At 37.1% G+C, this 16,618-nt stretch overlaps 1 protein-coding gene across 3 annotated transcripts in view; it reads left to right on the forward strand.

Annotated features, from left to right (window-relative positions):
• Nucleotides 1–16,618, forward strand: part of SHTN1 (shootin 1) — a 102,016-nt gene that overhangs the window by 21,151 nt on the left and 64,247 nt on the right. For all 3 annotated transcript variants that reach the window (XR_012498396.1, XM_019725250.2, XM_019725249.2), the window contains exons 3-5: nt 3,256–3,316; nt 9,626–9,720; nt 16,068–16,236. Coding sequence is in view for 2 of the 3 variants with exons in the window: in XM_019725250.2 (XP_019580809.2) it covers nt 3,256–3,316; nt 9,626–9,720; nt 16,068–16,236 (325 nt within the window). In the remaining variant the exon portion in view is untranslated. The remainder of the gene's footprint in view (nt 1–3,255; nt 3,317–9,625; nt 9,721–16,067; nt 16,237–16,618) is intronic.

Genomic DNA, 16,618 nt, shown 5'->3' on the forward strand with positions numbered 1-16,618 from the left:
AAGCAACAGTCCCAAGTGCCAACTCTTACGTAGAGACGGGTTTTCACAGGGCATTTTATACCTCTAGGAATGCCAGATGTTAGAAACATGAGATTAATTTGGAAGTAAAATGCCAGATATATTTCATCAGGGAATCTTAATTCAGGAGTTTAAATTCAGTCAAAATTTAATTTTCCTTTTGTGCTTTAGACTATATTATGCATCGTTGGAGGTGAGGTGGGCAGACTGGCATGGTGGTGGGGAAATACAGAACAAGCAGAAGCCACATTCTAGAAAACAAGGAACATTCCTAAAACAACTAGGTAGCTGTCTCATAACATTAAGGATCAAACAGTAGACTGAATACTGAAGGGTCTCTTTCATAAAGCTAATTTGAGAATCCAGGATTCTAGAGTTGAGAATTTTAAACACCAAAACAACCAATAAATGCAGTTTATCTGCTGGAACTAGAAACTATATTAGACAGGATTTTTTTTTTTTTAAAACAGAATAGATTTTCACAAGAAAACCTTAATGAAAGAATACAGTAGTCCCCCCTTATCTGCGGTTTCACTTTCTGTGGTTTCAGATACCCATGATCAACTGCGGTCCAAAAATATTAAATGGAAAATTGCAGAAATAAACAGTTCGTACGTTTTAAATTGCAGGCTGTTCTGAGTAGCACGGAGAAATCTTCCGCGGCCCTGTTCTGTCCTGCCTGGGGTGTAAGCCATCCTTTGTCCAGCATATCTACACTGGATGTGCTACCCGTATGTTAGTTACTTAGTGGTCTTCTCATTTACCAGATGGGTTATCAGAGATTTGAGAGAGTGATTGAGAGAGAGATTGAGAAAGAGATTGAGAGAGAGATTGAGAGAGAGAGAGAGAGAGAGAGACACTACATTAACATAACTTTTTCTACAGTATATTGTTGTAATTATTTTATTATAACAATATACTGTAGAAAAAGTATGGGAGAGACACATTACATTAACATAACTTTTTCTACAGTATATTGTTATAATTTTATTAATTATTGTTATTAATCTCTTACTGTGCCTAATTTGTAAATTAAATGTTATTGATACCTATATATAGGGAAAAACATTATATATATAGGGTTCTGTACTACCTGCGGTTTGAGGTGTCCACTGGGGGTCTTGGAATGTATTCTCCGCGCATAAGGGGGGACTACTGTATGCCTTTTCTTTTAGGAAATGGTCCAGCCTGACTCCTCTTGTGGAGGGTCTAAATCAGGATGTAGTCAACAACTTTGCTAATTGAGTACTGTGTACTACTTGTTTCATGTACTCTTGTCAGAATGGATTTACCCACATGAAGGGTGATAGTTTTTATGAAGTTTGACCTTTTGAGAACGTAAAGGCGAAAACTGAACTGTTTAACTTTTTTTTAATTTTAAAAATATTTTAAAAGCACCGAAAAGGGCAGAGAATATTATAACAAATACACAACACACAGAATTAACTGTTATGTTTTAGAAATTTAAAAATAAAAAAGAATACCCCAGATACAATTGTTGACTATCACCTGTGTCACCCAACCTAATCCTCTTACCCTCCCTGTCTTTTCAGACCGCTACCGTCATGAATTTTGTATGTGTGTGTGTGTTAAGGTATCATTTGATATATATTCTACAACTTTTACTCAGCGCTTTTTGAGGTTTGTCTATGTTGATACATAGATAGGGCTTTAGTTCTTTTTCACTGCTCTATAGTGTATTGTATGAACTCCCCATGATTTATTGTTATTATAAATGCTTACGTTTATAATAACAATATATATTATAGTAATATATTTACTATAAACATTACTAGAGGTTGTAGTAATAGAATCTAGAAGTATCATTGCTGAGTCATAGGCTGTGTGCGTTTTTAATTTTGATAGTATATGTCCCAAGTAGAAATGTCAGCTGACACTTTCACCAGCAGTGTGTGAGTTTCCAACTCCTGATTTCAGACTTTTTTAGTTTTTGCCAGTCTAGTAGATGAGAATATCTTATACTTTAATTTGGATTTTTAAAATTATCAATAGTATCATTATTTTTTAGCTATTGAAATTTGAAAGTCTCCAAAGGCATGAAATCCCAGTATATTTATCTGGCATGGTACGATTAAAATATAATTTAAAGTTTTGTTTTATTCACATGATCCTCTTGTTGATAGTATTCCACAAAATTAAAATTTTAATTACCGCTCTAATAGCTAAAATAACTTTTTAAAGTTGTAGGCATTTTTGATGAAAAGCTTTCTAGTTATACTTTATTGTTTTATGAAATGCAGGGTGAATTTAATTCAGTATTCATAATGAACATTAGGCTTTTAAAAATTCATTAATACCTTCAGGGCCTGTTAAAATTATAAATAATTGTTTCTATAGCAGATTCCCTAAAAGGTCCTCATGCTTTAATAATTTCTGGTGGTTTTTTTTCTGCCTTTTATGGTCTTACTTGTTTAAGTCTTTTTAGTGATTCCTTTCACCTTTTAAAATGAAAAATCTGTTTATATACCCTTTTTTTGTGCCAGTCTCTCTCCCTCACAAGTTCTCTCTTCTTCTGTTGCTCTCCCTCTCCCCCACCTCGGTTAGGCCCATTCTCTTCCCTGAGACTGTATCACTAATAAACTCTGCAGAAAAAATAAATAAATAAATAAAAAGTAAAAGAAAGGGAAAAAAAAATTCGTTTATGTAAATGATAACATGTTTATTGTGGAATATTTTATATTCTTTCCTTTTAAATTGCTATCTTCTTCTATACAGAATTCTAAGGACACAGGGATGGTTTTTCTTGAGTAAGAAAGTGCATGGGGCATGTGTAGCAGTTTATCTTCATTCACTGGTCACTTCCGACTTTGTTCCAGCATTCTGGATATTTGAAACTATCTAGTTTTGGGGAATTTGACCTGTGGATGAGTGGGGTGTTCGCTGTATTAGCAAAATACTGACTTAAAATGGGGCACAACTATTCTCATAGAAAATGAATTCATTTTAACTCAAGGATGTTAAATTGGTCTTTTACTGAGGAGATAACAAGCAGTGAGGTGACTTAATTATCTTAGAAGGTCCGAGAAAATGGGCCACATACATTGGTACCAATCTGCTGGTTGAGCAGTACAAATACCATGTGACTATTCATGCTTTTTTAAGGTTTGTAATATTTGTTTTCTTTTCATAAAAACTGCTACTGTTCCTAAGTGTGTTTTCTTGCCTTTCCAAACTTATGATACAAATTTAATATTTTCATTTTTTTTCTCATTTCAGTGTGACAAAATTAGGCAAGAACGAGATGAGGCTGTTAGAAAACTGGAGGAATTTCAGAAAAGTACGTATGCATTTCAGGGGAATTATTGTAACACACATAACTGTGTTTTGAGATTGTGTGGGTGGACATGTCCCCCATGTTTAGTTGCTGATGCATTGGTTATCCAAGAAAGCAAGAATTGTCTTTCCATTTGCCCCCACACGCCCTGGCATTACTGTGATTTTTAAGGAAATGGAATGAGCATTATTGTTTTATGAGAGGGTGATTATAAAAGACGGTTTGTACTCGTTATAACAAATTTTACTATGCAGAACAGTTAAAGGAGAACAAAAATTACTTGTTATCCTGACTCTTTGAGAAAAGCCAATGTTAGTATTTTATAGTCTTTCTTTCCTGGTCTTTTATCTGTGGAATATATGTATCTACAAAAAAATACAGTCATACTTTGCATTCAGTTTTGCAGTCTGTTTTTTTCAGTACACAGTATACTGAGGTGCCAAAAAATTGTATACACATGTCTTGTATTCATCTTTTGTTAATGGTATATATTGAGTATTACAATTTTAATAGTTTTTTCCCTTTCTTAAAATGTGTGTATTTTTGGCACCTCTGTATTATGGTTATCTTTGCATGTCCGTAGAGATGTATATTTTGATTGTTGCCTGAAGTATTCTCTTATAGTACCATAATTTATTTAAATATTTCTTAAGTGACAGATGGATTATTTCTGGTTTTTAGTTATTAATTACACCGTGGCAAGTATTCTTATACATACATGTTTACAGTGGTCTTATTAGTTCCTTAGTTTATAAAAAAGGAATTCTAGATTCATAGAACGTACACATTTTTAAGAGTTTGAATAAACGTTTGAAATAGCCCTCTTCTCACCAAGGAAAGTTATATTCTCACAAAACCTGTAATACTTTTCGAAATTGTGGCTGTCATTTTTTATGTGATGTAAATTTGTTGCTATTTTATCCCCTAAGATAGAACATTTCTGGTGACACTCAGAAGGGTCAGAAGAACAATGCCATGGGAAAGGGCTGGGCCTTAGCAAGGAAAAGGACCCTCCCCCTTGGACGCAGGGCCTTTGTCCATCATTCTATAAATGCTGGCTGTACTAGTCAGGCTGTTTGATTTTAACAGAAAGTGTTGACTTGGTAACTACATAACAAAACATTTTATTCTTGTTGAAGGTAAAGCAGTTAGAAAAGTGCAGCATTATAGTTAAATTTCAACAGCCAGTTTATTTCAAGTGTCTGGCTATAACAAAGAAAATCTAAGGGGAATATTGTTATTACCTATCTTTGGAGGCCAATATTTATGACAGAAATACCTCTTACTTATGAATGTAGGAGCTACAGTTGTGTAGTGTTTTCTCCTTTCCTAAAGCAGGGTTAAAGGGATGTTCTTACACTTGTGCTGACACGGCGTCACAGCTGAGTATCACCACTGACATGGTGACCAATTAATGTGCTGGATTCATTACTGACAGTAGATTGGCGTATTGTGTGCCGTAGAAATAGTTCAAGTGGAACTTTCTCTTGGGGACTAAGAAAGCTTTAAATATTTGCTAAAATGATTGTATCTGAAATAAATGGATCACGACGTTAGCACACAGCATTTCAGTTTTGGAAGGATGTGAGGGAGTTATCACCAGTGGAAAAGCACCCTTCGGTGTAAATCCAGGTAGCCCTGAGCAATTTCTGCCTTAGTAACATTCGGATAAATGACCCTGCCTTATAGGCTGTTCGAAGATTAAGTGAGATAGTCCATGTAAAAGGTGCTGACCGCAGTGCCTGACAGTACAGCTCAATAAGTGTTAGTTACTGCTCCGCCATCTCACTATGCCCCATCCAGTGCTGACTGCCCTTCAGCACTGGTATTGAGGGTTCATACCATTTGCCTTCCGAGAGTTAGTTTCCGGACACGTCTCCACATTTGGACAGCTCTTGGGGAAAGTTTCTTTTGGTGCTAAGTTGAAATCAGCCTCCTGTAATGTTTACCTCTAGGCCTAGTTCTTGAAGTACAGGAAGAACAAACAGCTCAGAAAAGGCTTTGTTAGGCCGTAGGGCTCTCTCCTCCTCCCCAGCTTAGCATCCTTTCCCTGGCTGGTTTTGTCCACATGTCCAGGCCATGCTTGGCCCTCGGTCAGCTCTTCCGAGCCTTTCTCCTATCTTTCTGCACAAAACCACCACTGCATAGCAAGGCTGGGTTTTCTAGAAAGACTGATTTCTGTGACAGAAATTAAGTCCTTTTATGTCTTTCAGGCCACAACATTGGACCCTTTGTTCTGTTTGTAGGGCACACCAAGTTTTCTACACCCGCCCGTTTTCACAGGTGTTTTTCTTATTACATGAAAACCTTTCTAAGTAATCGGATGTTGCAGAGACACTTATGGTATGTTCTCCATGTACACTTTAGAGACATCCTGGCAGCCACACATTGCTGAGTTGGCTGGACTGAGTGGTGTTTTGTTCAGTCAGCAACACTGTTGGTGGTGTCACCTTTGAATATGACGAATTAGAAAGGAACGTAGAAAATTGGAGTCACCTAGAAATAGGTTTGGCTGGGCTTTCCCAGCTAGAACTCTATCATTTGGGATATGTTACTTAGCTTCTCTGGGCCTCAGTGTTCTCAAATATAAAACTGCTGTGGGAATGCCTACCTCATAGGCTGGTTGCGAGGATTTATGAGAGAACACATGACGAGGGTTTAGCACGAGGCCGGACACGTAGTTGCCTCGATAAATGGTGATGGTAGTTGCTTCCTAAGGAATTCTGCATGAGAACATTCTTGTAAAAGGGTGTTCACAGATGAACTTAGGACTGATAGATTTTTCCAATCTTCAGAATCAACACAAACATGACTACCTGCTTTGTACTTACGATACCGCAGTGTGCTATGTGCAAGAGATTCAGATATGAGTAGAACAAAGTCTCTGCTCTAATGCTCACACTTAGTATGAGACAAAAACAAGTAACACCCCCCCCCAAAAAAAAAACACCCAAAAAACAAAAACCCTAGTTACCCTACTGTGTGATGTATTCTATAATGGCAAGTGTGTAAGAGTGTTTTGGGGTCATAGAAATGGAGAGACATACTTTGCTTATTCAACTTGACTGATAAAAGCAGGAATTGTTGTACTTCTAGGTTACACTTCTGAGTTCTCAGAGTCATTAAAAAACTTTTATTATGGAAAATTTCAAGCTTATAGAAAAGGGAGATAATCGCATATTGAACCCTCATGTACCCATCATGCAGCTTCAATAGTTACCAACTCATGGCCAGTCTCCCTTTTTCTGTATGTCCTCACACCCTCTCTCACTGACCTCAGATTATTTTGAAACTAATTCCAGTCGTTATATCATTTATCTATGAATATTTCAGTATGTAGTTCTAAATTACTAGGATTTTTTTAAAAAACATAACTACAGTAATAGGGTCACTTTATTTAAAACTCATCTTTTTTTTTGGTCTTTTTAAACCTTCACGGCATTCAAATGATAGGTGTTTTAGATGCAGTGGTCATGGATTGTGGATATCATGAGACAAGCCCAAATTCAGGACCATAAGGCAAATCATTAAATGAACAATTACGGGTTTTTAAAATGTTTGTCCTTTGAAAGGTGCAAATGAATTTGTTTATTTAAAAAAATTCTGTTTCGTGTCATGTGACCGGACTTGTTTTTAGAAATGGGGTCATGCTTCTTAAAGCTATAAATGCCTTCTGAAATATGTTCTTCCCTTTTGAATCTAGAAAGTTAGTAAGTAGGTTTCTATGATACCAATTTAGCATTGGGATAATTTTTTAAATGAAAAATTAAAGCACAATTTTTAATTGCGACTGTTCCCTCTTAGAGGAAGAAATAAAAACTGTACCTGATGGCGTAGTCCATGTGAGAATTGGAAAAAATGTGACCTAGTGCTACCTAGCTAAGTTTATCAAGTTAAATGAAAGGGCGGATTTTTACAAAATGTTTAGAAAATAAGTTTGTGTTTTTTCCTTTTCGCTAGGCCTAAACCTTATTACTGTGTAATAATTTTTCTTACTCTTTCATGAGCAAGAATGTTATTGAATAAAAAGTCAAATTCCTATGAAAAATGCAGAGTGTTTATGTTTTTGTTATGATAGTGGAAATACCAGATTGTGGCAGAAGATGTCAAGTAGTGAGGCTAAAAAAATTCAAAGTAATATTTGATGTTGTAAAAATTGTATAGGTCTCTTTTCTCTTTCCTTCACATTTTTGAAGAACCTACCTTGTAAACATAGTGATAAAATGCCAGGAATATTAGGATTTTAAGGAAATAATAGAGCCTATTATTTAAACTACAATATAAAAGGCAATTATATTGATGAAGAGCTACACGGGCTTTGTATGTGTGAATAAACTTGGCCTGTGTTCAGCTTCTATTTGTTCTTCTGGCATAAACACATATTGTGTGTGATTCCAGTTTAATGGGGACCCGTTTGTATGCCAAGCAGCTGCATTTTAGGACCTATTGCGTGATTTCATAGCTCTCTGAAAATTGGTTCTATTCAGAACAAGAGATAGAAGACGAGAAGGGGGGTGGTGTGGAAGGGGGAGGGGGGAGAGCTTCAACACACAATCATTTCTTTTCAATTGGAGCCAGAAAGGTTGATGACAACATGACCATTGTGTTATAATGATAAGACCACTAAGGCATCTGTACCTCTCATCAAGGCTTTCACACAACAGCAGATACAATTTAATTCACTGCTCTGTCAGCAGTGCTGATACCATTATGCCGTCTGTCTCCACAGTTATAATCACTGTCCTCTGAGAAATGCAGTTGAAATGATCTTGAGCAGTCAAAGAAACTCTCAATTAAGGCTGCCACTTCCAATGTGTCAGATTGTGTCTTATGCACTTGGTACAATTTTCACTTCCAATCCTGTTTATTTACAATGTCTACCAGTAATTACGCTTAACGTGTCATTTAGTGAGGGGGGCCCCTGCCAAGCCGATTGTTGGGTGCTGCTGTACCATTGAGTGGGAGTTTCTCGAAGTCAATGCCATCAGCAGCTTTTAGGCCCTGATGGGATGCAGTAGTAATGTTGATAATGCAAGTATCGTGCTCATCAAGTCATAATTAGATGCCACTCAAATGTGCCACTTGTAATAACAGTGTTGATTCATGTTTTTCTCGGTGACTGCAACTACTAATTAGTTAAGTGGTTTTTGGTTGGCCTGCATTTGCTGCGGATTATTATTACCCCTGAAAAAATGTCAAGGTTAGACATGTTTCTGGCCATTTAGTGCTGCTTTATGAATTTGAATATTAACATAATAAGAACTTTGGACAGACTTAGGAAGTAATACATTTTTGTATTTAATTTGGAGAGAAATTTTTTCTCCTGAGTTTAATCATAATTGCAGGTTAATTAAGCTTAAATGAAGCAAAAGTAATCTCTCTTTGTGTTAACGTGAGCCCAGTGCTTTTTGCCTAACTTTGTTGGGTTTCACGTTTGGGTATCCTTACTTTTTCTTTTTAAAAGCCAAACAAATGTCAATAAGTATACAGGTCTATAGTTAAGTTTGAGATCGCGAATATTTGAATATTTTCTTTTGCTAGGAATATGGGTGAAAGGAATGGGCATTTTTCTTACTTGATCTTCAAAGTATAGTTCAAGCTCTAAATTATTTTTACTTTTAAATCTCAATTTATGTAAACCAGCTGCCAAAAAATACCTGAAAATTACTATTTTTCAAGCGTTGGTAAAATATCAAGTAACATTTTTTTCCCCCTAGTCTTCCTGACAGTGATGCGAGAAGCAATTTATTAACATCTATTTTCATCATCATATAGTACATAAATCTTGTTGCTATACTTCTCTGTCCTGGAATTTATTATAGTAACTACTTAGTCACTAATAAAGGTTAATATTGCAAAACTTACCTTAGCTAAGCTGCCACATTGTTATTACAGCTATGAGATCAACTCAAGCTGTAGTTTTTTAAATTTCTCATTAGGTAATGTGTTATATCCTGATGAGACAAGGAAATCATGTTTGTTACTTTTTGTTTATGAGAGGTTCTTTTGTTTAAATTAGTGGTTATGTATACAGCTGCATAGAAAATAGACACTTAAAAGCATTCTAAGTAGCTTTCTTAAAATGTGTATAATATCAATAAAGGTTCTTTGTTGTGTTCTTTTTTGTTCTACATTCACATATTAGCTAAGATTTAATCAGAGCAGCATCTTAAACACTTTTTTTCCATGGTAGCTGAAGGTCTGGCTAGCTAAAGAATTGAAGTATTCTTAATCACGGGACAAAATGTGTGGGCTTCTGGAATAGCTGACTAATCTTTGAATGCTGAGACTTTTTTTCCCCCTCATTCCTAGTTTCTCACATGGTTATAGAGGAAGTTAATTTTATGCAGAACCATCTTGAAATAGAGAAGACTTGTCGAGAAAGTGCTGAAGCCTTGGCAACAAAGGTGAGACTATTCAAATTAAAGGAATTCTACCTTAGCTTTTAAATTTCTGCTTGCTACTCTGCACAGTGGCTTCTATCCTTTTTTTTGCTTTTCTAGTTCTCTAATTTATTGTCTTCTCTGATGAGGAGGAAAATGTTGTAAGGTTTCAGAATCCTGGAATATGATTATATATCTGTCTTAAGGCAAAGGTTCTTTTGATTTTTCAAGGAGCATGTATATGTGTATGTTTCAAAATTTGTGCTTTTTGCCTGTGAAATATGGACCCAGAGTAATCTTTTGAACTGGGCTTTCCAAATGTGTATGCATTTGGTAAAATGCTAACCAAATTTCAAACTAACCTGGTGTGACATAAAAGAGCAGTGAGTGTTTCATGTTTGAATCAGATGAAAAAGTCAGCTTCAAGCCTTACATTTCAGGTGATTATTTGAGAAAGCAAAGCATGCGCAAGGTGACCCTCAGTGCTCCCCTGATTGCTTCTAGCTGATGAATTTACCAAGTGTGTAATTTTCTATATTCTGTCTCATCAGAAGTACGTTATTATTAAAGAATGTTTTTATCTCTGTCTTATGTATTTTGGGTTGCGTAAAATACATCTGAACCACTTCATCAGAAAATGGATTACAGCAATTTTCAACCAAGTTTCATTAGTAATGCCAGTTGTGTTTCTTTCCTCTTCTCCCCCATCACATACCTCCAAAGTATTTCTTTGGATGTGACTGAAATTCTACAAGTCTGTGTGTCTATGTGTGTGTTTATCTATCTATCCTATCTATCGATCATTGATCTTATCTAGGCTGCCTATCTATGTATTCTATCTATCTGATCTAGCCTTTCTATTTGTTTATCTCTCTCTCTCTCTCTCTCTCTCTCTCTCTCTCTCTCTCTCTCTGTCTCTCTCTGCATTAGCAGTGTGCTTGCTATAGGTGTTTACTTAATTGTTTGCATAACAACACTACATTAGGATTCATAAGATACACAATCAGAACCTAAGAATATAAATATGTGTATTGGGGGCAGCCAGTTAGCTCAGTTGGTTAGAGCGCGATGCTCGTAACACCAGGGTTGCCGGTTCGATCCCCACATGGGCCTCTGTGAGCTGCGCTCTCCACAACTAGATTGAAACAACTACTTGACTTAGAGCTGATAGGTCCTGGAAAAAACACACTTAAAATAAAAATAAAAGAAGTTAAAAAAAATAAATATGTTGTTTACTAACTTCTGTTATTTATCTAAAGAGTACATAGCAGTACAGGCCATTGCTTTGAAAACAGTGATGACATGGGGGCTCTCACATCATTTCTACTCTGCTGCGTGTCACTAGAGTTCACTGGTCCGTAATACTGTGTGAATTCTCTTTCCACTTCCTTTCTTTCTTCTTTTGGGACAAGGAGGGAAACATACTCGGACCATACCAGACGCTCTGAATCTTGTAGGGACTCAGGGTAGTCACTGTATTTTCTCTTGTTATCACCAGTACTCCTGATGCAATAGTACATCCAAAGGGAGAACGCTGACTGGCTCTCAGGACTGACGGAGTTTATGGACATCAGTGGTTTGGGAAGCAGTATTTACAGGTTTTATTCCTGGTTATCTCATTTTGGGCATATGTGACTATGGGCAAGTTAGTTCTGTTCTCTGGACTGCCATCTCATCCTAAATGACAGGATGGATGAGGCAGGACTGGCATGAGAAAGGGGCAGACTAGTTTTTCATTATATACTTTAATCATTGGTCCATATAATAATTTAAAAAATTACTTTACACCCCATGCCCCCCTTTAACTGGTGGCTTTGAACAAGAGACTCCACCTCTCTGAGCTACAATTGTCTTGTCCTAAGCGTCAGGGTAGACGAGGGTTGATATTTTGAAGAGGCCCCCAGACTCGCTGACTCTAGGAGTGTGGCCCAGGCAGGTGTGTGCTGAAAGCTGCCAGGTGACTGTTGTGTTCATACTTGGTTGTGAACCACTGTGTTAGTAATCTGTAATGTCATTTTTACAGTTGTCTTCACAATAAGGTCCTTAACTTGTTCAGTTCATCGTCTATTCTTTAAGAAGTCTCTTTTGGAAATGGACAAATGCTTTGTTCTTGAGGATACACTATGAACTCATGGGGCTTGGAGTAAAAAACAAACCAAAAAACCTATTCAGTCATACCCTATAGATGTTCTCATTGGCTGTGGCAGATACTACAGCTTTGATTGAATGCAAAGTTTAGGAACTTCATCGTGTGTGGTCAATACATGATAATAGCACATCGTGAGTTAGGTATCAGTGTCATTTTTTTTTTTTTTTTAAAGATTTTATTGGGGAAGGGGAACAGAACTTTATTGGGGACTTCCAGGACCTTTCCAAGTCAAATTGTTGTCTGCTTTCAATCTTAGTTGTGGAGGGCACAGCTCAGCTTCAGGTCCAGTCGCCATTGTTAGTTGCAGGGGGCGCAGCCCACCATCCCTTGCATGAGTTGAGGATTCGAACCGGCAACCTTGTGGTTGAGAGGACGAGCTCCAACCATCTGAGCCATCTGGCCACCTGGGAGCTCATTGACTTTATTCTAGTTGCAGAGGGCGCAGCTCGCTGGCCCATGTCGGAATCGAACCAGCAGCCCTGTTGCCTAGAGCTCATGTTCTAACCAACTGAGCCACCCATCAGCCCATCATTGTCATTTTTCTTTTTCCCTAGCTCATATCTAGCATGCATTTTTTTATTTTCCTTTTTATTAAATTGATTGGGGTGACGTTGGTTAATAAAATTATATAGGTTTCAAGTGTACAATTCTGTAAAACAGCAACATCCATATATTGCATTGTGTTCACCACCCAAAGTCAGATCACCTTCCTTCAGTATATATTGGACCCCCTTTACCTTCTTCTACCTGCACTACCTGCCTTTACCCCTAGCAACCCCTAAACTGTTGCCTGTGTCTATGAGTTTTTGCTTGTTTGTTTGTCATTTTCGTTTGTTGCTTTCAGTTTTATATTTCACATATGAGTGAAATCATATGGTTCTCAACTTTTGCTGTCTAACTCATTTTGCTTTGCATGGTCATTTCAAGATCCATCCATGCTTCATTGTCATTTTTGAAAGTAGGCTCCATTTTCTGAGCAGTAAAGTTTCTGTAAATTAATTCTGGTTTTTCTAAGTCTTTGCTCTCAAATTAATGACAGATGGAATGTTTAATTCTTATAAGGCAATTTGACTGCATAATTTTCTTAAAAGCAAATATGGATACTTTGCCTTGTTAAAATGTGTAGGTTAAACTGATTAATGTAGACCAGCCAGTTCATTAAACCATATGGTCAAAATCTGTTCAACTTACTTATTTTGTGTCTTTAAATATTTATTAAACTGTGTGCAATATAAAAACCCCATTTAAATTGGAATATAAAAAATTCTGTCACTGTAGGATTATAAAATATTGATTTTTGCCTTGTGACTTAGAGGCTCTAAAAAAAAAAAGCATGTCATTAACCTATATAACTTGATGAATGATAACTGCAACGAAATAGCCAAAATTTGTGAATTCAGAGTTTCCAAACGTGTTCATTCAGTTAGTATAGTCATAAGATTGTATGTAAATAAATCTTCCATTTCTTTCAAAATGTGAAAGCGATGTTTCAGAGAAGACTTGACATTTTCGGTCCCTTTTTCTTGAGTTAGTAACGTTAAAAAGAGTAGTTGTATTGCAGCGAGAGAGTAGCTGGTGCATTTTGGTGCCCGGTTTGATAGAGGCATCAAACTATTTTTGAGGGCAGAACTAACTATCAGGGTTTTAAGTATTACTGTGATGATGGCCTGATGGTAGCCTGGGGAAGTGTAATATATTAAGCACCAGATCGCAAAAATTTATATTTTCATTTTTTCAGAAGTATCCTGAAGGAAATAAAAAAGGCACAAATGAATACCTTGATTGAAGAAAACTAGCTGATAAAAGATTTCCAAAGGAAAACTAGATACACAAACAAAACTTTTAGTAGCTAACACTGAATTTTTACTGTCACTCACTGCATTAAACACTGTATATGTAATACCTCATTTTATCTTCCTATTATAGGTAGAGACTATTTTTATCCTTAGTTTGCTGATGAGAAAACTGTGACACTGAAAGATTAGGTTTTTCTAGAAGCAGAAACAATTTGATTGCCAAGCTGGTTCTTAACTCTTGCTATTCTCATTTTATACTAAATGTATGTGCTAAAGCATTGCGTTACTCGATGTCCGTGATTCTCAGTATTGATATACATTAGAATCACATGGGAAGCTCTGAAAAAGTACTATGCTGGGCCCCACTGCCCGAGATTTTGGTCTGGTGAGGGGCTATGCATTGGGATTTTTAAAAAGATCTCTAGAGATTCTAATGGGAAGAGTTGGAAAAAATTAGTTTAAATATTAGGAGGCAGAATTACAAATTAAGTCTTGAGTTTTTTCACCTTTTTCTTCAATTCATATGTTTTTCCTAACATTCAGAAAAGATGGCATTGTTTGAGAATTGACAAGGATCTTTGAGCCTCTAGTGCTGTGCTCTAGCATTCATGGTTCAAAACGCGCTCCGTCCCCAACAGTGCTTACTTGAATTTTCCATTTTTAGGAAGAGGGTTGGGAAATCATGGGCCTCGTGCCTTATTCCTGATCCTGTAACGTAATCTGGGGAGCTAGAAGCTGGAGCAGTGGGCTACGGACAGGGAATGAAAAGCTGTGTCTGATTCCCTAAATACGGCTCACCAGACTTCCCAGGAAGAATCCATGGAAGGGTTCCTAGCCATTTCTAAGAGATTCCTCCTGATTCTCCAGCGAGCTCAGGGAAACCTCTTGTGCTCCAGACCAAGCTACTTGAGATATATTTAGATTCACCATTATTGGGGTAAGACTTCATTCAGTCTCCCAGATTGAAACGGGCTGGTCTTTCCCTGAGAGAAACCCTGAGGGAGCTCAATTATCACAAGTGAAGGGCCAAAGCCCGACAAATACCAGACTAAACCTCTTATTCTGGTGTAAGGTTTACAGTAGGGAAGGGCAGTTTGCTTTCCAAGGAATTGTGTTTCTGTTAGTAGTTTTTCCAATGCCAATTATTAATTCAGAACTTGATGGCCAATGGCGTTTAACAAAGGAAATAACATTTGCATTTCTCTATATTATATTTTACACTAGAGAAATCAATCTTCTAAATACTTCCATAGGCTCAAATAAGAGAAAACCTTTTATTTCTTAGTCTTGAGAAAACATAAGCAAAGCCTATTTTCTTCCTGTGGACTTGGGACCACGTGCAGTCTTTGTGTGTGCTTTGTCCTTACACTTTCATGCACGTAAACACATGAGCTAAAGAAGGTAATGATAGCGGAGTAACTAAAGACCAACTCATTTCTACATTAAGGAATAACAGATACATTAATTAGGATTCCTTTTCTCTGTTACGTATTCAGATTCTTTTTATAGAGATAATGGAAACGTGTCTTGAACTTCTTTCTATTGTATATTATTAGAACTCTCTGTACAGATAAAAACACATCTTGAACTATTATAGCATCAGCAAGAAAAGAAACAAAAGTAGAATTTGTTACAGAGGGATTGGAGAGTCCCTAGAATCCGTGAGCTAGGAGCGTTACAGGAATGGGCTGGAACCCTGTGGGAAGCCTTATCTCCTTTGCTTTTCTTTGCCTTGCTCTACACATCAGCTCCATTTGGCTTTGCTTCAGGCTCCCTTCTTCTGTCCCTCCATTCAGTGGTGGAATGTGGTTGCCTACAGCTTTTGTACATCAGGATGTATGGAAAGAAACTCATCTCTCTGTTCCAGCCTCCAGATTTCTGGAGAAAGCATGTGATTGACCGAGCTTGGGTCATGTACCTAGTCCCTGGACTAATTAGCTGTGGCCAGAGGGATAAGGTGTGTTTTGGGGAAACGTGGCAGTTCCACAGAAATCAGGTAGAACAATAGAAAGGATTGGCAGTGTCCACAATAGAGCAAACATTTAACAGGTGTTCATGGCACAGCATCAAAGAAAACATTCACTTGAAATAAAGTGCCTTAATTAAGACAATCAACTTGATATTTGGTTTCATCTATGCTGGTGTTTTATTTTAATTCTTATTTTTCTTATCAGCTGTTAACTAGCATTTTCACATGCGGCTGGCTATAATCCTGGCATCAGGTTTTACCTATAGTAATAAGTTTAATATTAAGAAGTGTAAGTAAAACCTTACTTAATGAATCTTCTAATTGTTCTTTCATGCTGTGAATGTTGATGAATATGTAAGACAAAAAAAAGAAATACACTTAATTTGTCTATTGTTGCAAAATCCCAGACATGCATTTGACTACTGTTAAAATGAACCGTTTTTGTATTTTGCGTTAGCTAAATAAAGAAAATAAGACTTTGAAAAGGATCAGCATGTTGTACATGGCCAAGCTGGGACCGGATGTAATAACTGAAGAGATCAACATCGATGATGAAGACCCGGCGACAGACCCCGACGGGGCTGCTGAGAGTTGTGTCTCCGTGCAGTGTCAGAAGCAAATCAAAGGTGGGACTCGTGGCTTCATTACTGAGCATCGTTTTGATAATGTTTCCCACCCCTGGTTGCACACTGGAATCACATGAGACCTTTAAAAAAATACTGATGCCCTGGGTTTTACCTCGAAAAAATTTGGATTCAGATGGGAGTCGCGTGGTTAAGAACTGTGAGAGGGTGGAACATCTGTGCTTGGTGAGTTGCTTTCTTGCTTGGGAGCAGGCTCTTTTGAAAGCCTTGTCTTGACAAGCAGCCAGTTGGCCTATAAACTCCTTAAGAATACGGACTATGTGTTAAGGTAGTTTTGATGAAATGATACAAATATATTCAGTCCACGCCTCCTGGTTGCCTGGTTCTCTGTAGGCATCTTTGGGGAAGATTCCTTCCTAAATTG

This window comes from Rhinolophus sinicus, linkage group LG07, assembly GCF_036562045.2.
Source record: "Rhinolophus sinicus isolate RSC01 linkage group LG07, ASM3656204v1, whole genome shotgun sequence".
Classification (NCBI taxonomy): domain Eukaryota; kingdom Metazoa; phylum Chordata; class Mammalia; order Chiroptera; family Rhinolophidae; genus Rhinolophus; species Rhinolophus sinicus.